A 20,507-nucleotide genomic window follows, 5' to 3' on the forward strand; every position below is an offset into this window, starting at 1 on the left:
TTCTGACCCAAAATTTATGTGTGTGGGTTTTTTTTTTTAATTTAAAAAAACCACACTGCTGGGAAGGTGACTCAGTGGTAGAGTGCTTGCCTTGCATGGATGAGGCACTGGGTTCGATTCCTCAGCACCACATAAAGCAGAAAAGGTTGGAAGTGGTGCTGTGGCTCTAGTGGTAGAGTGCTAGCCTTGAGCTGAAGAGCTGAGGGGCAGTGTTCAGGCCCAGAGTTCAGGCCCCACAACTGACCTAAATAAATAATAAAAAAAATAAAAAAATAAAAAAACACACTAATTTCCTACCACTAGAAATTAGGTTTATCAAGTTAATTCAGGCACTTAAAAATTTGTAACAGCTGGTATGGTGATACATACCTATATCTCAACACTTAAGAAGCCAAGGCAGAAGGACTAAGAGTTTAAGGCCAGCCTATCCTACATATGAAATGCTGGCATGGCTCAAGGGTACAGTGCCAGTTTAGAAAGTACAAAGCTGAGTTCAAAACCCCCAGTACTGCCAAACAAATAAACTTTTATTCCTTTTATCTTAGCATTCTCTTCTTCTTCCCTTCCCTCCCCACTGCTGAACTCAGGGCCTTGAAGCTCACTAGGCAGGAACTCTAATGCTTAAGCCAAGCCTCCATCGAGCCCCTTTTACTCTAGTTATTATAGGGTCTTTTCTTTTGCCCAAGCCTGCCTGGACCAGTTTGATCATCAGATTTATGCTTCCTGCCATAGTTGGGAAGACGTGTCTATTGAGATAAGCATCTCTGGAACTTTATTGCTCAGACTGAACTGCAGTTCTAATGATCCTCCACACCTTCTGCATAGCTGAGATGATAGGTGTGTTTTACTTACTTTGCTTATTTTTTACTTAAAAAAAAAACTATTTAAATCTAGGGTTTAGAGTCATGATCCCAGCACTGAAGAAAGAAAAAAAAGAGAAGAAAAAGTATTTGGCAAAGATAATTTAATTACACTGTTACCTGGGCTCTGCCTACATAATAAATGAGAAAAGAATAACACTGCTTACCTACCACGTGGGGGATACTTACAAATATTATTTAATTCTTACAATAATCCAATAAAGAAATTCTCCTTCAGAGGAGGAAATGGTGACTCAGAAGTATAGTGACTTGCTTAAGATCATACAAGCAAACATCATTACTTCTTCCAAAAAGAAATATCACTATGGGTTAATATCCAATGAACAGATTTCCCCCAGAAAGCATAATTTTTCTTGTCAATGTTTCATTTTAAACATTTAAGTGTTATAAATCATATTACTAGAGCATCTTACGGTTTTTTAAAATAAACATTAATTCAAAGCACTCCAATCATATAGCCCCAAATTGTGTTTCAACATGAGTTCTGTTAAGCAGTGGTATGTATCTTAGTCATTTTTGTGGCTTCCTGTTCTTCCTGTTAACAGCTATTGATAAACTTCCTCTGTTCTACAGAAACCATTTCAGTGTGCTAGAGGAGCACTTTAATCTGAATTGGACCACCCTCTTACCTTTCTTAGCCAAATCACCAAATGATCTATTAGAACAAGAATTTACCATTCTGCAAAAGAAGTTAACAGGTAAGAAAAATTTCACACATAGGCTATTTGATGTGATTTGATTTTAAAACCCAAAGAATCATTAGTATTTTTAACTTGAGTTCAATCTCGATAGTTAAAAATGTCTCTAACAGGTTTTGTGGTTTTGTTGCATAGAATTAAAAATATTCAATGTCAAGCTTGCTTTAGAGAAAAGTTTTCAACTAGGTTTTTATATTGTAAACCCTTTGAGGTCTATTCAATCAAAATATTTGTTAACCTTATTTTTGTAATTAAAAGAAACAATATACAGTCATGACAGATAAAGCTGAAGTTTAGAAAATACAACTAGATTCCATGAGATATGACTGCATTTACAACATAAAAATATTAATTATTAAAAAGTTTAGGTATCAGGTTATATCTTGGTGCTGAGTGCAGTAGTGCACTTACTTAAGTAGAGTTATGTGGACTCCCCCATCATCACAAAGAAAAAAAAATCTAACTTGGTTTCTATAAAAACTTCTCTATCCATAATATAATCTACAGATATAAATCTTTTTCATTTTTTAATCCCCTTTAGTTTCCATAGTAAAAATATCATCTTGCCTTCACTTAATTTAAAAAGAAATTAGATGGATACTTAATTATCATGTTTCATTTTCATACAAATAGAATGTTATAATTAAGTAATAATGAAGACATGAAAATATTCTAATTTGTTTTAAAAGCTTCCTAAGACAAAACTATTAAGATAAAATGAGTATACATATTCTCACATTAACTACATATCTATGTCACATATTCTTATCTGATCTTTAAAAAGGATATAAGATACAAATAAAAAGTACAAAACTGTTACTTATATATAAAATATGTGAGCAAACTGGGCAATTACAAAGTCAATTTGTCTTTTAATAAAAATTGCAGAGGTTCAATAGGTCTATGTTTTTGAAGAATAATAAATCTCATAATGGGTGATAATTTAGTTTAAAATTTCATAGATACTATGATTCTCCTAACATGTCATAGTGGCCTTTTTATCTATTGGAGAAGCTAGAAAAAATATATTTTTTTAAATTTCTCTAATAAAGAGTTTCCTTTTCTTTCTTTCTTTTTTTTTTTTCAGTGCTGGGGGATGAACCCAGGAATTTGCATGATAGGCAAGTGTTCTACCACTAAGCTCCAGCATCAGTGTTAATGCTGGGCTTAGTACTACACATGTCTAATACATGCAGACTCCTACCCCACTGCAACTGTGTTTAAAATGCTTTTTATTTAAGACTATTTACATTTTCCTCTTCTTAAAAAAACTTTTTAAATACTCAGGAAAGGGCAAAATGCAAATTTAAACTTCAAAGTGCCAGCCTAAAATAATGAGGAAAATATCACAATGTGAAGGTAGTTAAATTTGGATTTTGCCTGAGATTATAAAGGATTTCTAGAGAAGTTCCACATAAGATTATGTACAGGCAATTTGGAGTAATTAGCAGATGTGCTTCTAGGTAGTGTCAGGGAGGAAGATAAACAGGCAGGAAGTGGACAGGGGAGAAGAGGGAATCTTCAGGATTCTTATAGAAGCTAGGCAAGCCTAAAATGAAGGCTAAGTAGGTTTGAGTACTCATCTACTCAAGGCCTCCAGCTTGGACAGATTACTTCCCTGTATTGTGGATGCAGACCAATGACAGGAGTACAACTGTGTGCCTGTTTCTCTCATCTGGATCTCTCTCTTCAAACTTCACTTTACCCACTTCTATCTTCTACAAGAACTTACTGCTCTTCCTAGACATTTGTTAACTTTTCTTTTCAATATCTTCTATCAACCGATCCTTCCCTTTCCATTAAATTTTTGCTTTCTATAAATTTTGTTTCAAAAGTGGTAAACTTAGGCCCAGTGCCAGTGGCTCATGTTTGTAATCTTAGATAGGAGGCTGAGATCTGAGGATCACAGTTTGATGCCAGCTCAGCTAAGGAAAGTCCATGAGACTCTTATCTCCAATAAACTATTCAGAGAAAGCCTGAAGGAGAGTTGTGGCTCAAGTGGTAGAGTGTTAGCCCCGCGCACAGAGGCTCAGGGACAGAGACTGAGTTCAAGCCCCAGGACAAGCAAAAAAAAAATTTTTTTTTTTGTTTCAATTTTCTCTTTTGGGTTATTTGTTTTTCTTCTGTTATTTTTCTGTTCCACATTAAGTTTTTCTTACTATTACCTGGTCTCCACACAGAAACAATATATACTTTAGGTACAAATCATATATTTGACACTACCTTCATTACCTTTGGAAAAAAAAGTTTAATTTTTACATCTCCTACTTATTCTTCTTTAAGTCTTTGATGCTTCTTTTCTGGACTACTTTGAATTGCTATAGTAGGATACTAATAGATTCCAGTATTATGATGTAGAAAAACCTAGGAGGGTAAACTGGGAGAAAATGGTGAGAGAGTTCCAAAATGGAATTCTGTAGTTAATATTGTGCTAACAAGTGAAAAATCTCACAATGAAATTTCTACCAACTTCTTACTGACATTAAGGATATAAACCTACTAAAATTGATCTTACCAACTAAACTGGGTTTCAAATTAGGTTCCTGTTTTTACCATTTCCCCTATTTCCTTTTTCAGCTAACTAAAAAGAGGAACGGTATTTTTTTAAAAACTAAATTATTTTAAGCAGTCACAAAAGAGGAAAACATCTTCGGCTGAAGACAATTCATGGCCTATATCTTCTGCTGCTTTGGAAAGCATTTTCTAAAATCATTTTAAAAGTGAAACATTCAAGAATAACATTTTCTAACAAAGCCCTTTTTTGGTAATCTACAAAAATAGTGAATTGGAACTGCATAGATTATTTAGTTCTCATGTCTATGCCAAAAATTCCAAATCTGTTCCTTTTTGCAAAATGAATAAAACATTTTGCAAAACAGATAAACTGAATTTACTGAGCTGCATTTGGTAGTGCATTCATCTAAACTCAGCATTTAGGAAGCTGAGGCAGGAACATCCTAAGTTCAAGGCCAGCTTGGGTTACACAGTAATAGCTCATCTTAAAAACAAGCAGAACAAAAACACCCAGAATTTACTTACTTAGATTTTACCTTTTTTTGCTTATACCTTGGTAGAAGTCTTTTGGCAGTAATAGGGTTTGAATTCAAGGCCTTAAGCAGGCTATCAATTGGGCCATATTTCCTAGTCCTTTCTTCTGTAGTTAAACACATACATACACACACACACACACACTACAATCATACACTCATGCTTGACTTGTTCTTTGACATAAGGTCTTGCAATTTTGGGGGGAGGGGTAAGGGGAAGAGGCCTTGAGCTTGGGTTAGCCTTGAACCATGATTTCTCTATCTTTACTATCAATTAGCTGGGATTATAGGTGTGAGCCACTTCTTAAAGAAGTCTTAATAAAAGTGAAAAAAGAAGCTGCATGCCAGTAACTTACACCAGCCAGTAGTCCTAGCTACTTGGGAGGCTGAGATCTGTAGTTCAAAGCCAGCGCAAGCAGGAAAGTCTGTGAGACTCTTATTTCCAATTAATCACAAGAAAAGCTGGAAGTGGCACACTGTGGCTCAAGTAGTAGAGTGCTTACCTTGAGCAAAAGGAGCCCAGGGACAGTGCCCAGGCCCACAGTTCAAGCCTCAGGACTGGCAAAACAAAACAAAACAACAACAGCAAAACCCCCACCACAAACAGTGGGAAAAGTGAAATAGAAAGAAGAGGACTAATATGGATCAAATGTTTACTGAGTGTCTAATATGGAAGGTACTTTTACTGAAGAGGAATCAAATTATGAGGCCTGTGGGGTAGAGAAATTACATAGATCTTGGTACAAATCCTTACACTTAAGTCATTTCAATTTATCTCTTGATTGGTATACCACAAAGCCATTCCTCTGAAGCCATTTAAAGGTTCAATGAAACAAAATACATACATCATCAGTGTTAAAACAACACATAGTATATGCATGCTTAGACAAGGTCCTTTTTTTTCTACTTTTTTCTTTTTCATTTCCTTTCCTAGGTCCTGCCCCTCCTCCTTCAGAATTCTCTTTAATCTTGTTTGAGATGAGAGTGATGAAAAGACAATGTGAAAAGCCAAGCAATAAAAAAAAAGAGCAAATTACATGTGGGAGTAGGGTATGATGTTCCTCCCCCCATTATTACTGTTCAGCAAGATGTGGGCATTTAGGGGCTGGGAAGGTGGCTCAGTGGTAGAGCGCTTGCCTTGCATGCCTGAGGCCCTGGGTTCCATTCCTCAGCACCACATAAAGCAAAAAGAAAAAAGCCGGAAGTGGCGCTGTGGCTCAAGTGGTAGAGCGCTAGCCTTGAGCTGAAGAGCTAAGGGACAGCACCCAGGCCCAGAGTTCAGGCCACACGACCGGACCACCCCCCCCAAAAAAAGATGTGGGCATTTGTTCAAACACACAGAAGCAAAGGTAGCAAGAATACAAATGGATGATTCTAGGTGAAGAGTACTCAGGGAAGTAAAACTTCCATGAAACCAAAAAAATCTCAGAATAAAAAATTGGTGGACTAAGCCAGGTGCCAGTGGCTGTTGTGCTAGCTACTTAGGAGGCTGAGGTCTCCCATTAACAAGAAATAAACAAGAAGTTAAATTGTTATTTAAGTAGCAGCACTAGCCTCAGCTAAAAAGCTAAGGGATAGCATGCAGATCCTACGTTCAAGCACTGGTATTGGTGAGCACTGTGTGAACACACACACACACACAAAATTGGTTGACTCAAAATTGCTAAAAGTTGGTGGCCCAGGTATAAAAAAACAAACAAAAACCCCTAACCTAAACTGTGTGAAAAAAAAAATGGACAGCTAATTAAACAATAAAAAACAAAAAGAGCTGGGCACCAGTGGCTCACGCCTATAATCTTAGCTACTCAGGAGACTGAGATGTGAGGATCACAGTTCAAAGCCAGCCCGGGCAGGAAAGTCCGTGAGACTCTTATCTCCAATAAATCACCAGAAAACCAGAAGTGGTGCTGTGGCGCAAGTCGTAAAGTGTTCTCCTTGAGCTGAAGAGCTGAGGGACAGTGCTCAGGCCCAGAGTTCAAGCCCCACGACTGACCAAAAAAAAAAAAAAAAAGGAGAATTCAAACAGTTGTGCAAGATAAAGACAGATACAGATATGCAATCAGAAGGGCAAAAAAGGATAGACTTGGAAAAAAAGAAAACATCCATAGGGTGAAAAACAGCATAATTAAAAGTGTTTAGGGTAAAAAATGTGTATTTGGAAAGTATGAAAAGAAGAAAAGTCAGTTTAGAAGTCTTATCTCAACAGCAATGGGAAACCCTCAAGCAAGGGAGCACTTAATGTAATTCATCATAAGCAGGAATTCTAATGAGAACTTTAAAGTAAGGCTTAACACACCATGGAGAAAAGAGAGACAGACAACATGGAAATCAATCGTGTATTTTTTCCTTACTAAAATGGGGCACTTTTGGAATACACTTGCAATATCACTCAGCAGGTGAAAATGGGAGGAAGGAGAGTTTGAGCCCAGCCTCAAAACATAGCTAGTTCAAGTCTAGCTTGGGCTATATAGTGAAACCCTGTCTCAAAAGCAAAGCAAAACAAAACAAAAACCCACAAAGAACACTCATCTCCAAAAAGATGGGGTCTCATTTTATTATCACTGCTTTACCAGTAGTAGAGGGACAACCAATGAAAACTACTCAAAGCATGAAAGTCTACTTTTCTTTTTCTGCCCATCTTGAGGTTTGAATTCAGAGCCTGGGTACTGTCCCCGAGCTTTTTTTGCTCAAGGCTAGCACTCTACCACTTGAGCCACAGCACCACTTCTGGCTTTTCTGCTTATGTGGTACTAAGGAATCAAACCCAGGGCTTCATGCATGCTAGACAAGCACTCTACCACTAAGCCACATTCCCAGCCCAGAAAATCTACTTTTAAAACCTTTAATTGTGCCTTGGAACAGAACAACAAAAAATGTCTCTTCAATAAATCTACAGATTAATTTTAGTTTTTTATCATATGTAACATTGAGGTTTTGCTTTCCTTAATGTTAAGAAATAACTGATAGTTACCACTGTGTTTGGTATAGTTCAAAACAAGTATACTCAGAGCTAAAAGTTGTCTTGGTATAGCTCTTCACTTTAAGGCAGAAGTGAACAGATTGTGTGACTAGTCTCATGGCTTAATAGGTAGTAAGGTGGCAGAAGCAGAACCAGAACTTAATTCTTCAAGTTTTACTCTCTGCCACATCCACAAAAAACCCCAATGTGCTTCCTTTTTCATGCCTGTATGTTCATCCCAAATGGATCATTCCTTTGCTAACTTAGTTCTTACAGACCTTTTAAGATTCAGTTCCAGTTTTAAGTCTCTGGGAAACTGACCCTGAAACCTGTCCAGGCTAGGTTAGTTCCACTATGTACCCCTGAGTAACTTTGTGAGGAAACATCAAATGACTGTAATTATTTTTTCCTGGTATTTCAACCACAAGAATATGAACCACTTGAAACTATTTTTTATGTTAAACCTAGCCAGAACCTGACAAAAATCTAGTAGTCACTAATACATGACTAAAAGTAGCAGCAGGCTTACTTGACTATGACTTGACTAGATTCAGAGATCACTAAGATTCTGACCCTAAGAGTTGAACTGATTCTTTTTAAAACTATGGGATATAAGAATACAGTGCTAGATCTAGCACAAAAATTACTAATACAATAAACTGTGTATAAGAACCTTAGTGGTGAGGCTGGGAAGGTGGCTCAGTGGTAGAGTGCTTGCCTTGCATGAATGAGGCCCTGGGTTTGATTCCTCAGCACCACATAAGCAGAAAAAGCTGGAAGTGTCAGAGTGCTAGCTAGCCTTGAGCTAAAGAGTTGAGGAACAGTGCCCAGGCCCAGAGTTCAGGCCCCATGACCAAAAAAGAAAAAAGAATCTTAGTGGTATGAACAACTAAAATATCAATTTCATTAGAGTAATCAGTTTTGAAGTGAAGATGGATTCCATTTTTAAACATGTCAAATTTGCTGATAGTGATATGTACACACACACACACACACACACACACACACACACACACACACACAATAACCACCAAGGAGCATACAAATGGACTTAAAAAAAAAAGAAGATTTAGTTTGGTTATGTAGACCTGGGAGTTATAGCATAGAAGGTCTGAAGAAGAGTTTTATTTTTTTCCCCCTGGTCCTGGACTTTGTGTTCAAGGCTAGTGCTCTACCACTTGAGCTACACTCCATACACTCCATTTCTGGCTTTTTTGGTAGTTTTAGTAGAGATAAGAATCTCACAGACTTTTCTGCCTGGGCTGGCTTCAAACTGTTATCCTCAGATCTCAGCCTCCTAGTAGCTAGGATTGTAGGCTTGAGCCACCAATGCCAAGTGAAAGAAAATCTTTGACTCATAAAGTAGATAACTGCAGATCAGGAGTTATGTCATGAAGATGTGAAGAAAACACAAAGAAAAATTTTGAAACAGAATAGATAAGGGTGATTACTGAGTATCAACTATCTATGAGAGGCATAAGGGAGAGTAGTGGAAGGTCATGGTTGTCTTACAAAGAGCTAGTCAAATATTAGTGAAAGAATAGTCAACTATGTCCAATGGTGAAGAAAGGGGAAAGAGAAAAGTAAGGACAAGAGGATTATGGTAGCAGATTGTCACTGGTATTCCTCAAGGTAACAGGATCATTTGTACACATTTGTAGGAACAGAGGGCAAAAAGAACAAGTACCTGGACCTAGCACACTGAACTATGCACTTAAGAAGTATGAGCTGAGCTGAGGAGTTAATACTGTTAATAGTGTTAAGGAGAGAGGGGCCACAGGGCCAAATACAGAGCCAAGAATTAGGAGACCACTGCCCAGGAGATCCAAATGCTACATAATGAGTTGGACTATACAAGATTTGTTTATAGTAACCTATGGTGAGTCAAATGTAAATTAGCATAGTAAATACAAATCAGGTGTCTACCTGCTTTTTATGTCAGTCATTCTAATGATAGTCAATGTAGGAGGAGAAGGTGGAAGGGAAAAAGATGGAAATTGAATACTTTTGAAACATATTGCAAGTATGTATGAAAACAGTATAAAGAACCTCAATGAGAGTTTTTGATCAATACGGGGACAGTGATATAGAGGATGAGATTAATTGGAATATATTGTAAATATGTGTGAAAATAATTAACAATGATCCCCCATTTCAGTATAACTGATATAATAAAAAAAGAAAAACAAATGTAATTTGACATCAAATGATATGTCTTTTTTCTTTCTTTTGTTGTAAAACCACTGGTAAGGAAGAAATATTCTAAAATGGATCGCAAATATTTCATCATAATTTTGTTTTGTGAATACATGAACAATGTATTTTTCTCAGAGACAAAGGCCATACCAGAAAAGGAGCCACAATCTGCTTTAATTACATCATCAGTGCCATATATCTCAACTAATTCTCAAAACACAACAGGAAATGCTTTGGATCAACTAACACAATTCAACATTTCTTCTGGACAACCAATATCACCTGCCAAAATCAACGCTGAACAACCAACACCGGCTATTTATGTTTCTTCTGGGAAGCCAGCAGCTCACACTTCTGGACAACCTGACAACATCATCAGTCTACCAATTCCAACCATCAATACCTCCTTTCTACAAACAGCACCTCCTGTGTTCACCTCTGCTAGACAACTACCAGATTCTCCCCATACTTCCACCAAACAACCACTGGATGTCTTCACTCCCTCTCAACAATCACCATTACTTGTTTATAACTCTTCTAAAACACCAGTGCTACCAACTGTTCATAATCTATCCATACAGCCAACATCAACTGTTTACTTACCTAAGACTATCAATGTAACGAGGAATACACCAGTGTTCACCTCAAAACCTACCAGTAACAAAAGAATTCCACATAAAACTAATTATAATGCAATAGCTGCTATATTAATTGGTATAATTTTGATTTCTATGTTGGTAGCTATACTGATGATCATCCTATGGAAATGTTTGAGAAAACCAGTGTTAAGGGACCAAAATTGGGCAGGTAGATCTCCATTTGCTGATGGAGAAACTCCTGACATATGTATGGATAACATTAGAGAAAATGAAATATCCACGAAACACACATCAATTGTTTCACTTATGACCTGGAAACCAAACAAAAGCACACATATAGTAGATGATTTAGCAGCTAAGTTGTTTGAATCAAGTGAAAATATTGGAGATGCCATCAATTCCAAAACAGACAAAATAAAAGATCCAGGAACTGGCACATCAGAGGACAGTGCTGACCGATCAACTATTGGTACTGCAGTTTCTTCTTCAGATGATGCAGATCTGCCTCTTCCACCACCTCATTTTGTTGATGCGGAAGGACAAGACAGGAACCAGTCAGACAAACCCACAATAACTGCATCTTCTTGTGCAAATGATTCTACTTATCTTCAACCATCTCTGGACAGTCTAAATCAAGCCTATGAAGATGATAATTCTGAGAACAAACAACCATTTCCATCACACTCTGACTTACTTAACTTGCCCTTGCCACTATATTTTACCAAGAGTCAAGAAGATTTCAACAATGAGATCCAATGTCAGGAGTTCTCTATTCTTCCTGCCTCTGATCAAGATCTTACTGAATCCTTGCCACTGCCACCGCCACCTGAAGAACTGTTGTAAATACTTTTTGGCTTGTCTTCCATCCATGAATCCATCTTTTATTGTTCTTTGTGTGATGAACAATATAAAATGAAAACTGTAGTCAATTCTGACTTCTACTCAGGAACTACCTGAAATGTGCTCAAAGCTTGTATGTGTAAGCAGAATGTTTTTCTGTATTACAGAGAGGGGTTTTTTAACTATAGTGCTTATCTTTTTTTGAACTCAGGGCCTGGGTACTGTTCCTGAGCTTCTTTTGCTAAAGGCTAGTGCTTTACCACTTTAGCCACAGCTCTACTTTTGGCTTCTACTGAACAGTTTATTGGAGATAACAATCTCAGTGACTTTCCTGCCAGGTTGGCTTCAAACCACAATCCTCAGATCTCAGTTTTCTCAGTCGTGAAAATTATAGGCCTGAGCCACCAGCACATGGCTACAGTATATCTTTAAAGAACTGTATATTTTGTACAGAGCATGATAGAAGTCAATTGGAAATCAGTAATACATATATTTAATATTACCAGTAGATTTGTTTCCTGTAAAGTTGCATATAAACTTGAAAAATAAAGTTTTATTTTTCTATCTCAAACTTTGGCATGGAGAAGAATAAAAGATACATTCTTCAAGTTTTAAATGAACACTTAGTTCATGAAGTCTTAAGGGAGTGAGGGACTAAGTTTAAGGTTTGGGTGTGGGGGGTTGTTTTTTGTTGTTTTTAAATGCCAGTACTGAGGCTTGAACTCAAGGCCTCATGTTCTTGCTTGGCTTTATTTGCTCAAGGCTGGCACTCCACCACCTGAGCCACACTTGCAGTTTGTCTTTTTTTGTTTTTTGGTGACAGTCCTGGGGTTTCAACTCAGGGCCTGGACACTGTCCTTGAGCTTTGTGCTAAAGGTTAGTGTTCTACCACAGCTCGACTTCCAACTTTTCTGGTGCTTAATTGGAGATAAGATTCTCACAAACTTTCCTTTCTAGGCTTTGAACTATGATCCTTAGACGACCTCAGCCTCCTGAATAGCTATGATTATAGGCCTGAACTATTTGCACCTAGGTTTAGTTTGTTTTTAACTCATCTTTTTATTTTTGGGGGGGGGGGTCGGTCATGGGGCTTGAACTCTGGGCCTGGGTGCTCTTCAGCTCTTCAGCACAAGGCTAGTGCTCTACCACTTGAGCCACAGTATCACTTCTGGTTTTCTGTTGGTTTATTGGAGATAAGAGTTTCATGGACTTTCCTGCCAGGGCTGGCTTTGAGCCGTGATCCTCAGGTCTCAGACTTCTGAGTAGCTAGGATTACAGGCGTGAGTCAACAAATAATTTAAGCCAGGCTTAAATTATCTTTTAAATGTACAATTTCATCATTAACCTCATTACCTGACAACTGATCTTTGTGAAATACCAGAACAGTGATATGCCAAACCTGTCAAAGTCTAACTTGTGGAGATTTCAACTTGTAACTACAGAAGTTCTTCTTTGTCCATCAAGTGCATAATTAACCTTTGAGATCCTCTTACAGTTTTGGGATTTTTCAAATGAAGTACAGCATGTTTATGTAGCATTAGTGGTCAAGAAATTAACAAAGCCGCATCTATAATCATAGCCAGGGACTTCACATACAATGCTTATCCATTGATCTTCAGGTCTCCCTTCCTGACAATTAACACTTAGTGCAGAAGTATTTTCTTGAACTTTGTAAGCATGATGTTTATCATATTACATTAGTTCTTTCTAACACATTAAAATATTTCTTTCATGTATTTTTCAAACTTACCACTTTTAATTTTTACAGAAAGCAATCAGGAGTTTAAGAATTTCTCCTTATTCTTTTGAATTTAAGTATTTGAGCAAGGGTAAATGGGAAACTTTTGTCTTTGAAATGTCTTCAATCATCTTTTTTTGTTTGTTGTCCAAGACCAGGCCTTGAATTCAGTATCTGATGCTTGTGCTCACTGGTTGGCTGGCACTCTACCACCTGAACCATACCTCCAATCACAACTTGCATCATCGTAACCCACCTCATTTCACATATTAAGGGCTCTGTTCACAACTTAGCTCCTTTCCACCATCTTTTTTCGTGTTCTTTTGAAGGATGGGAATTAGGAAATACTCTTACTCCAGGTGCTGGTGGTTCAGGCCTGAAATCCTAGCTACTCAAGAAGCTAAGATCTAAGGATTGAAATTCAAAGCCAGACTGAGCAGAAAAGTCTGCAAAACTATCTACAATAAACCAGCAAAAAAGCCAAGTGAGGGCATGAGGTCCTGAGTTTAAGCCCCACTACTGAAAACAAGGGAGGGTGTGTATCTGTGGGGGGGGGTTAATTACACGACACTTTTAAATGTTAAAACTACCAAAAAATAGTAAAAGATATGTGCAAACTAGGAAAAAAATAATTGTACCTTTAATCACGATAAAGTGCTAATGTCCTTAATAATTAAAATTCTCCCAAATAGGATAGGGGAAATGATAAATAGTTGTAAAACAAAACAAAACAAAAAGAGTCAAAAAAGAGTCCAATTTCTTTGAGAATTTCACAATAAAGTTTGAACAGTATGTATGGCCCTAAACTTGAAATGAGAAACATTGTCACTACTATCATTGTATTAGTATCATATACATTCAGACCATCTGAACATGATACAGATTAAACCCAAATTTTTTTGAATCTATCAGCTAATGAAACAATGCATCCTTTCAAATACAAACACCAGGAAAGATAAGAGGATTTGGTAACTACTTCCACACTTGTATAGTGAGGCTTCCTAAAATTAAAGAAAATGAAGTGCTTGCTGGGAGCCAGTGACCCATGCCTGTAATCCTAGCTACTCAGGAGGCTTAGATCTGAGAATCATGATTCAAAGCCAGCCTGGGCAAGACAGTCTGTGAGACTCTTACCTCCAATGAACTACTCAGAAAAAAGCTGGAAGTGGCATTATAGCTCAAGAGGTAGAGCACTAGCCTTGAGCACAAAGAGGCTCAGGGACAGAGCCATGTCCCTGAGTTCAAACCCCAGGAGCAGGGGGGAAAAAAAAGCAACTATGCTTGGTAAATTGATATTTAGTCAAACCTCTTTTTTTTTTTTTTGGGTCTGGTCGTGGGGCCTGAACTCTGGGCCTGAGCACTGTCCCTCAGCTCTTCAGCTCAAGGATAGCGCTCTAACACAGCGCCACTTCCGGCTTTTTTCTTTTTGCTTATGGAGTGCTGAAGAATCGAACCCAGGGCCTCAGGCATGCAAGGCAAGCGCTCTACCACTGAGCCACCTTCCCAGCCCCCTAGTCAAAACTCTTAAAGTTCAATAGTATACACAGGAACTGGCATATCTACAAATGCCCCAAACAACCCAATCTCTATACTCTTAACGATATTTCTTCCTTTTTGTGCCATTACTAAAGCTTAAACTCAGGGCTTTGAGCTCTCTCAGCTTCTTTGTTCATGTCTGGCACTTTATCACTTAAGTCATATCTCCAATTTCAGCTTTTTGTTGTTTCCTTTGGAGATAAAAGGATCTTCAAGAATGGGTATTAGGAAATACTCTCATGCCAGGTGCTTTGGATTGATTTGTCTGTTTGGTCTGGCTTTGAATTGTGATCCTCAAAATCTCTGCCTCTTTCATGATCTCTGCCTCCTTAGTAACTAGAATTATAGGCTTGAGACATCACTGGTAGCTGGACTAACAATATTTATTTTATTTTTTTATTTTTATTTTTTGTTGGTGGTGGAGCCTGAGCTCTGGGCCTGGGCACTGTCCCTCAGCTCTTCAGCTCAAGGCTAGCGCACTCTACCACTTGAGCCACAGCACTACTTCCGGTTTTTTTACTGCTTATGTGGTGCTGAGGAATCGAACCCAGGGCCTCATGCATGCGAGGCAAGCACTCTACCACTGAGACACCTTCCCAGCCCCAGGATTAATAATATTTATGAATGTAATACTTTTTAACACATTACAATTGATGACTGTTTTCTGAAATCCATAGAAAGATTCTAGAGCCCAGATAAAACCTCAAAATAAAGTGGCAATAAAACACCTAATCAATAATAAATTTGTAGTGTTGCAGACTTATAAAATGTAGATAATTCTGAAGGAACATTAGTTTTATATAAAAAGTAACTACAAGAAGATAGCTTCTTTTTCAAGAAAATACACTAAGAGATTTCTCCATGCGTACATTTCCCTACATGTCTCTGTGGGGGTATTAGTTGTTTTCATCACTTCCTTCTATAGTCTTGTCTCTAATTTTTTGTAATAACAAGGCAAATTGGCCATTCTGGAAATTGGTTTGGAGCATCATAAATCTGATCTCATTTGAAAAATTTACTATGATTTTCTTTTAAATATATTTCATATAATTGTAAATTAACTTTCTCAAAAAGAAAATACAGAAGACTAAAAGTCACTTGAAATTGATTTTTAATCTCTAAACTATCTGAAGGAAACACTACTTATATCTAAGAGTAAGTTTTAAGCATTTAATCCTATACACATGGTCAATGTTATTATTTTTTGCCTGTCCTGGAGAGCTTGAACTCAGGGTCTGGGTGCTATCTCGAGCTTTTTTGCACAAGGCTAACACTCTACCTTGAGCCACAGCTCCACTTCTGGCTTTTTGGTGGTTAATTGGAGATAAGATTCTCATGGACAGGGGTTGGGAAGGTAGCTCAGTAGTAGAGTGCTTGCCTTGCATGCCTGAGGCCCTGGGTTTGATTCCTCAGCAGCACATAAGCAAAAAGAAAAAAGCTGGCAGTGGTGCTATGGCTCAAGTGGTAGAGCGCTAGCCTTGAGCTGAAGAGCTGAGGGACAGCACCCAGGCCCAGAATTCAGGCCCCCAAAAAGAAAGAAAGAAAGAAAGATTCTCATGGACTTTCTATAACTTAGGCTGCCTTCAAATCTCGATCCTCAGATCTCAGCCTTTTGAGTAGGCAGGATTACAGGTGCAAGCCACCTATGGCTGGCAAAACAGGGTTGCTTTACCACAGGAATTGTTGTAAAGCCTACAGTATTCATTTAAAATTTAGCCTATTTTGGGTTTGATTTCTAGGACTGCAAAAAAGTAAAATAAAATCAGTGTAGTCTATGTATAGCCATGGTCAAATGATCCTTTATATTAGGAAGATAAAGACAAAATTAACATAATTAAATATTTCTTCAAAGGAAGATGAAATATTTAAGTGGTTGGTAATTTTTAAAAGCTGATTAAATATAACCCTAGTGAGGAAAGGCATAAAAATCAAACAGATTGTATTTATGACATTTAAAAAGATGACATGATAACATTTAGAAAAGAACAGTGAAATGCAGGAATTAAAAATAGTCAAATTAATGTCTTAGAAATCTATCCATGAAGATCAAATCCATTTTCAGCACGTGAAAAGAATATAGAAGGCATTAAATCAAACCACAGATTCTCTTAATGAGGAAAATGTTGAAATGTGAAAGCCAAAGTCAGAAAATTACAGGAAAAAGTAGAGGCCAGCTCTAATTTTACATGAGGTATTCCATTCTATAGCAAATATGAGCTATAGAGGTATGCTCAGTCTGTAAATTAAAAAAAAATTATCCATTCTGTTGCGTATGCACCTCTTGCAATAAATTTGAGTCAGCACCAATGACGGCTCTGCAGTCTTCTTATGTGGGGCTGATCAGGTGGTTGCAGAGCTTCAGCTCACAGCAACACAATGCAGCTGAGCAGGCAAGCGCAGCCCACAGCCAGAAGCCGTTCCGACTCTCCAGAACAAGACGACCTTTAAGCCTCAAGTTTCCTGGAGAAAATGAGATGCTGATGCTGAAGACCACACTGTGGTAAGCTCTCATTTAAATTAGTAGGAGACAGACTTTGAATTTTTTCTTTTTTTAAGAAAAAGCCATGTTAGAATTGAATATACATTCAATAGCAAGTGCATGTATCTGAAATTTGCTGCAGTGACTGTTGAGGGTTTGTTTTTTTTTTAAATGTTCATTTTGCAAATATTCACACTGCTTTTCATTTAGAATTAATCTTGAAACATACAGGAAAAATGTAAGGTTAAAGGTATGATGTTGGTGTGGGTTTTTCAAGTGCCTTAAAATGATCTTACAGGATATATATATATATATATATATATATATATTTATATGTATGCATATATATATATACTAAAAAGGATGAAATTTCAAAGAATTGCTTTATTATCTAAATAGTATCTCATCTTATACTATATTCTGAGTCTTATAATACTGCAGAGATTTGGAAAGCAAAACAAAACAAAACCCCAGACATGACAGCCATTTTTTTCCGAGTTAAAAAAAATATCAAAAATAGTAATAGCTTAAGACTACAACTCTTTATTTGCAGGAAATTCCATTTTATCACATTAAGGCTACGAGATAAATAAGAATGTAATGAAAGAAGAGAAAAATAAGAGAGAAAAAAATGCAGGCAAGAGTAGGGGGAAGAGAGTCTCTGCTACATAGCCCCAATTGAAGAATCTGATTAGGCATTTGGACTATAAATGAAGGGGAGCTTTGTTAGTTTAATCACTGGAACAATTATAAAAGGATTCAAAAACAAGGAGGTTTATTGAAATTTTTGCCTAATGCTAACTGACCCATGCAGATGCCTAATTTGTATTTGCATAATAAAAGAAGGGTATATCTGTTTGTTTCTAGGCTTTGGTGGAATATCAGATATTGAAAATGTCTCCCTGCTTGTTCATCCTTCTGTCTCTCACACCTGGTATTTTATGCATTTGTCCTCTCCAATGTATATGCACAGAGAGGCATAGGCATGTGGACTGTTCAGGCAGAAACTTGACTACATTACCATCGGGACTGCAAGAGAATATTATACATTTAAACCTGTCTTATAACCACTTTACTGATCTGCATAACCAGTTAACCCAATATACCAATCTGAGGACTCTGGACATTTCAAACAACAGGCTTGAAAGCCTGCCTGCTCAGTTACCTCGGTCTCTTTGGAACATGTCTGCTGCTAACAACAACATTAAACTTCTTGACAAATCTGATACTGCTTATCAGTGGAACCTTAAGTATCTGGATGTTTCTAAGAATATGCTGGAAAAGGTTGTCCTGATTAAAAATACCCTAAGAAGTCTCGAGGTTCTCAACCTCAGTGGTAACAAACTTTGGACAGTCCCAACCAACATGCCCTCCAAACTACACATTGTGGACCTGTCTAATAATTCCTTGACACAAATCCTTCCAGGAACATTAATAAACCTGACAAGTCTCACACATCTTTACTTGCATAACAATAAGTTTACATTCATTCCAGATCAATCATTTGACCAACTCTTGCATTTGCAAGAGATAACTCTTTACAATAACAGGTGGTCATGTGACCATACACAAAATATTACTTACTTACTAAAGTGGATGATGGAAACAAATGCTCATGTGATAGGGACTCCTTGTTCTAAACAAATATCATCTCTGAAGGAACATAACATATATCCCACACCTCCTGGATTTACCTCAAGCTTGTTTACTGTAAGTGGAATGCAGACAGTGGACACCATTAACTCTCTGAGTATGGTGACTCAACCCAAAGTGACCAAAATACCCAAACAATATCGAACAAAGGAAACAACATTTGGTGTCACACTAAGCAAAGACACCACCTTTACTAGCACTGATAAGGCTTTGGTGCCCTATCCAGAAGATACATCCACAGAAACGATCAACCCACATGAAGCAGCAGCTGCAACTCTAACTATTCATCTCCACGATGGGATGGTTACCAACACAAGCCTCACTAGCTCAACAAAATCATCCCCAACACCCATGACCCTAAGTATCACTAGTGGCATGCCAAATAATTTCTCTGAAATGCCTCAACAAAGCACAACCCTTAACTTACGAAGGGAAGAAACAACTGCAAATGTAAAGACTCAATTATCTGTGGCAAGTGCTTGGAAAGTAAATGCTTCATTTCTCTTAATGCTCAATGCTGTGGTTATGCTGGCTGTCTGAGGGTCTACATTTTCTGAAACTAATGAAAGCATCCTCCCTGATGTACAGTTGGAAAAATAAGTCCCTATCTAACCACTGATCCAAGCTATATTAAGTATACAGGAAGTCAGTGTTACATTTCTGACTCTGATGTAAATGAAGTAACTTGTCTTAAAAGAAGTGCAGTGTCTTGGTACTTGCTGCTATTTTACTGTCTTAAGTAAAACTAATGAGTTTCTTTTAAAAAAAAAGAAATGCTTTCTTTTTAAGGCTTCAATTCATTGCATAAATATAAGGCATCTAAACTTTAATATGTATTTTATGTATGTTTACACTGTCAAATGTCTGGGGAAAAAATAAAAGGTCTATGCTCATAATTGTGTCATTTGGTTTTCTACTCATACTAACCAATTAATCTATCTAGTAGAATCAACATGGCCTAACCATTTTTAAGGTGAATGAAATTCTGCAGTGTCCCAAAAATTTGCCAGTAGAGTAAAACTGGGGCTGCTACCCTATGAATGGTTATGCCACATCATTATTTATACACAAGCCATAGTTGTTTTAAATCTAAATGATGTCCTGCTTCTGAGGAACTCTTGGCTACTTTACAGATTACATAATGCATAAAAGCTCTTAAAAAGGCTAGAAGACACTAGACCTTGCATTTTAATAAGGAAAATTTAACTGTGTGTTTATATTTGAGAAATGTAATACTAAAAAGTTTTAGTTTAACGACTTACAAGGGAGTAGTTTGAGTGCATATTTCCTTTTTCACTTACTGTTGAAAATCTCATTTACAAAATTAAAATCCTACTACCAGTGCAAGAGAGAGACCTTATCTTCTACATAATCAGAAATAAGAATGATTCATCAAAATTAAAAATAATATTAATTTAGGGATAAAATTATGGAGTATAGCAAACTTGGGCCACTCTGAGGGAGTGAGGGAAGGAGAAGAGGAAGGTGATAAGAGATGGAGTTTATTTTTTGATGCTGCAATCAGGTAGTGACTGGGCATGGGACAGATCTGACACGCCAAAGCAAACCAGAAGAAACTGAGAAATTTCTACAAATAATAAAAGTAAGTCACCTTAGACAAGAATCAGCAAAGTAAATTCTGAAACAAGGCAAGATTAAAATGAAAGAGAACATATGTGAAATTTGTAAGCTACAAATGAAGCTTTTAATTTGTGAGGCATAAGGAATAATTCAACATAATTTCAAGCATTCCTACAGGTGAAAAAGAAAATAAGAAAAATTTATAATTCCCCTTCCTAAGAATTTTTTAAGTTCAAAGAGTCTTTTTCCTGGCTTAAGAATAATTCTATTCAGAGAGAAAGTAAAATAACTCCTTCCTTC

General features: G+C 37.1%; 3 protein-coding genes across 6 annotated transcripts in view; 2 read left to right on the top strand and 1 right to left on the bottom strand.

The window, feature by feature from the left end:
- The window catches only part of Nf1 (neurofibromin 1), a 254,153-nt gene that overhangs the window by 57,380 nt on the left and 176,266 nt on the right, over nucleotides 1-20,507 (bottom strand). The window lies entirely within an intron of this gene.
- On the top strand, nucleotides 1,493-11,467 carry Evi2b (ecotropic viral integration site 2B). 2 transcript variants are annotated; one of them, XM_013016442.1, is made up of 2 exons: nucleotides 1,493-1,579; nucleotides 9,841-11,467. In XM_013016442.1, the coding sequence occupies exon 2, from the start codon at nucleotides 9,853-9,855 to the stop codon at nucleotides 11,221-11,223; it is 1,371 nt and encodes a 456-aa protein (XP_012871896.1). In that variant the 5' UTR covers nucleotides 1,493-1,579; nucleotides 9,841-9,852; the 3' UTR covers nucleotides 11,224-11,467. The 2 variants fall into 2 exon arrangements, with proteins under 2 accessions (XP_012871896.1, XP_012871895.1); XM_013016441.1 differs by having other exon boundaries at nucleotides 1,501-1,579; nucleotides 9,837-11,467.
- Omg (oligodendrocyte myelin glycoprotein) lies at nucleotides 1,500-19,519 on the top strand. Of its 2 annotated transcripts, none has more exons than XM_013016444.1 (2): nucleotides 1,500-1,579; nucleotides 17,841-19,386. In XM_013016444.1, exon 2 carries the CDS (start codon nucleotides 17,868-17,870, stop codon nucleotides 19,164-19,166), a length of 1,299 nt encoding a protein of 432 aa, XP_012871898.1. In that variant the 5' UTR covers nucleotides 1,500-1,579; nucleotides 17,841-17,867; the 3' UTR covers nucleotides 19,167-19,386. The 2 variants fall into 2 exon arrangements, with proteins under 2 accessions (XP_012871898.1, XP_012871897.1); XM_013016443.1 differs by lacking the exon at nucleotides 1,500-1,579 and adding an exon at nucleotides 16,091-16,994 and having other exon boundaries at nucleotides 17,841-19,519.

The sequence above is a fragment of the Dipodomys ordii genome, unplaced genomic scaffold (genome assembly GCF_000151885.1).
Source record: "Dipodomys ordii isolate 6190 unplaced genomic scaffold, Dord_2.0 Scaffold31, whole genome shotgun sequence".
Classification (NCBI taxonomy): Eukaryota; Metazoa; Chordata; class Mammalia; order Rodentia; family Heteromyidae; genus Dipodomys; species Dipodomys ordii.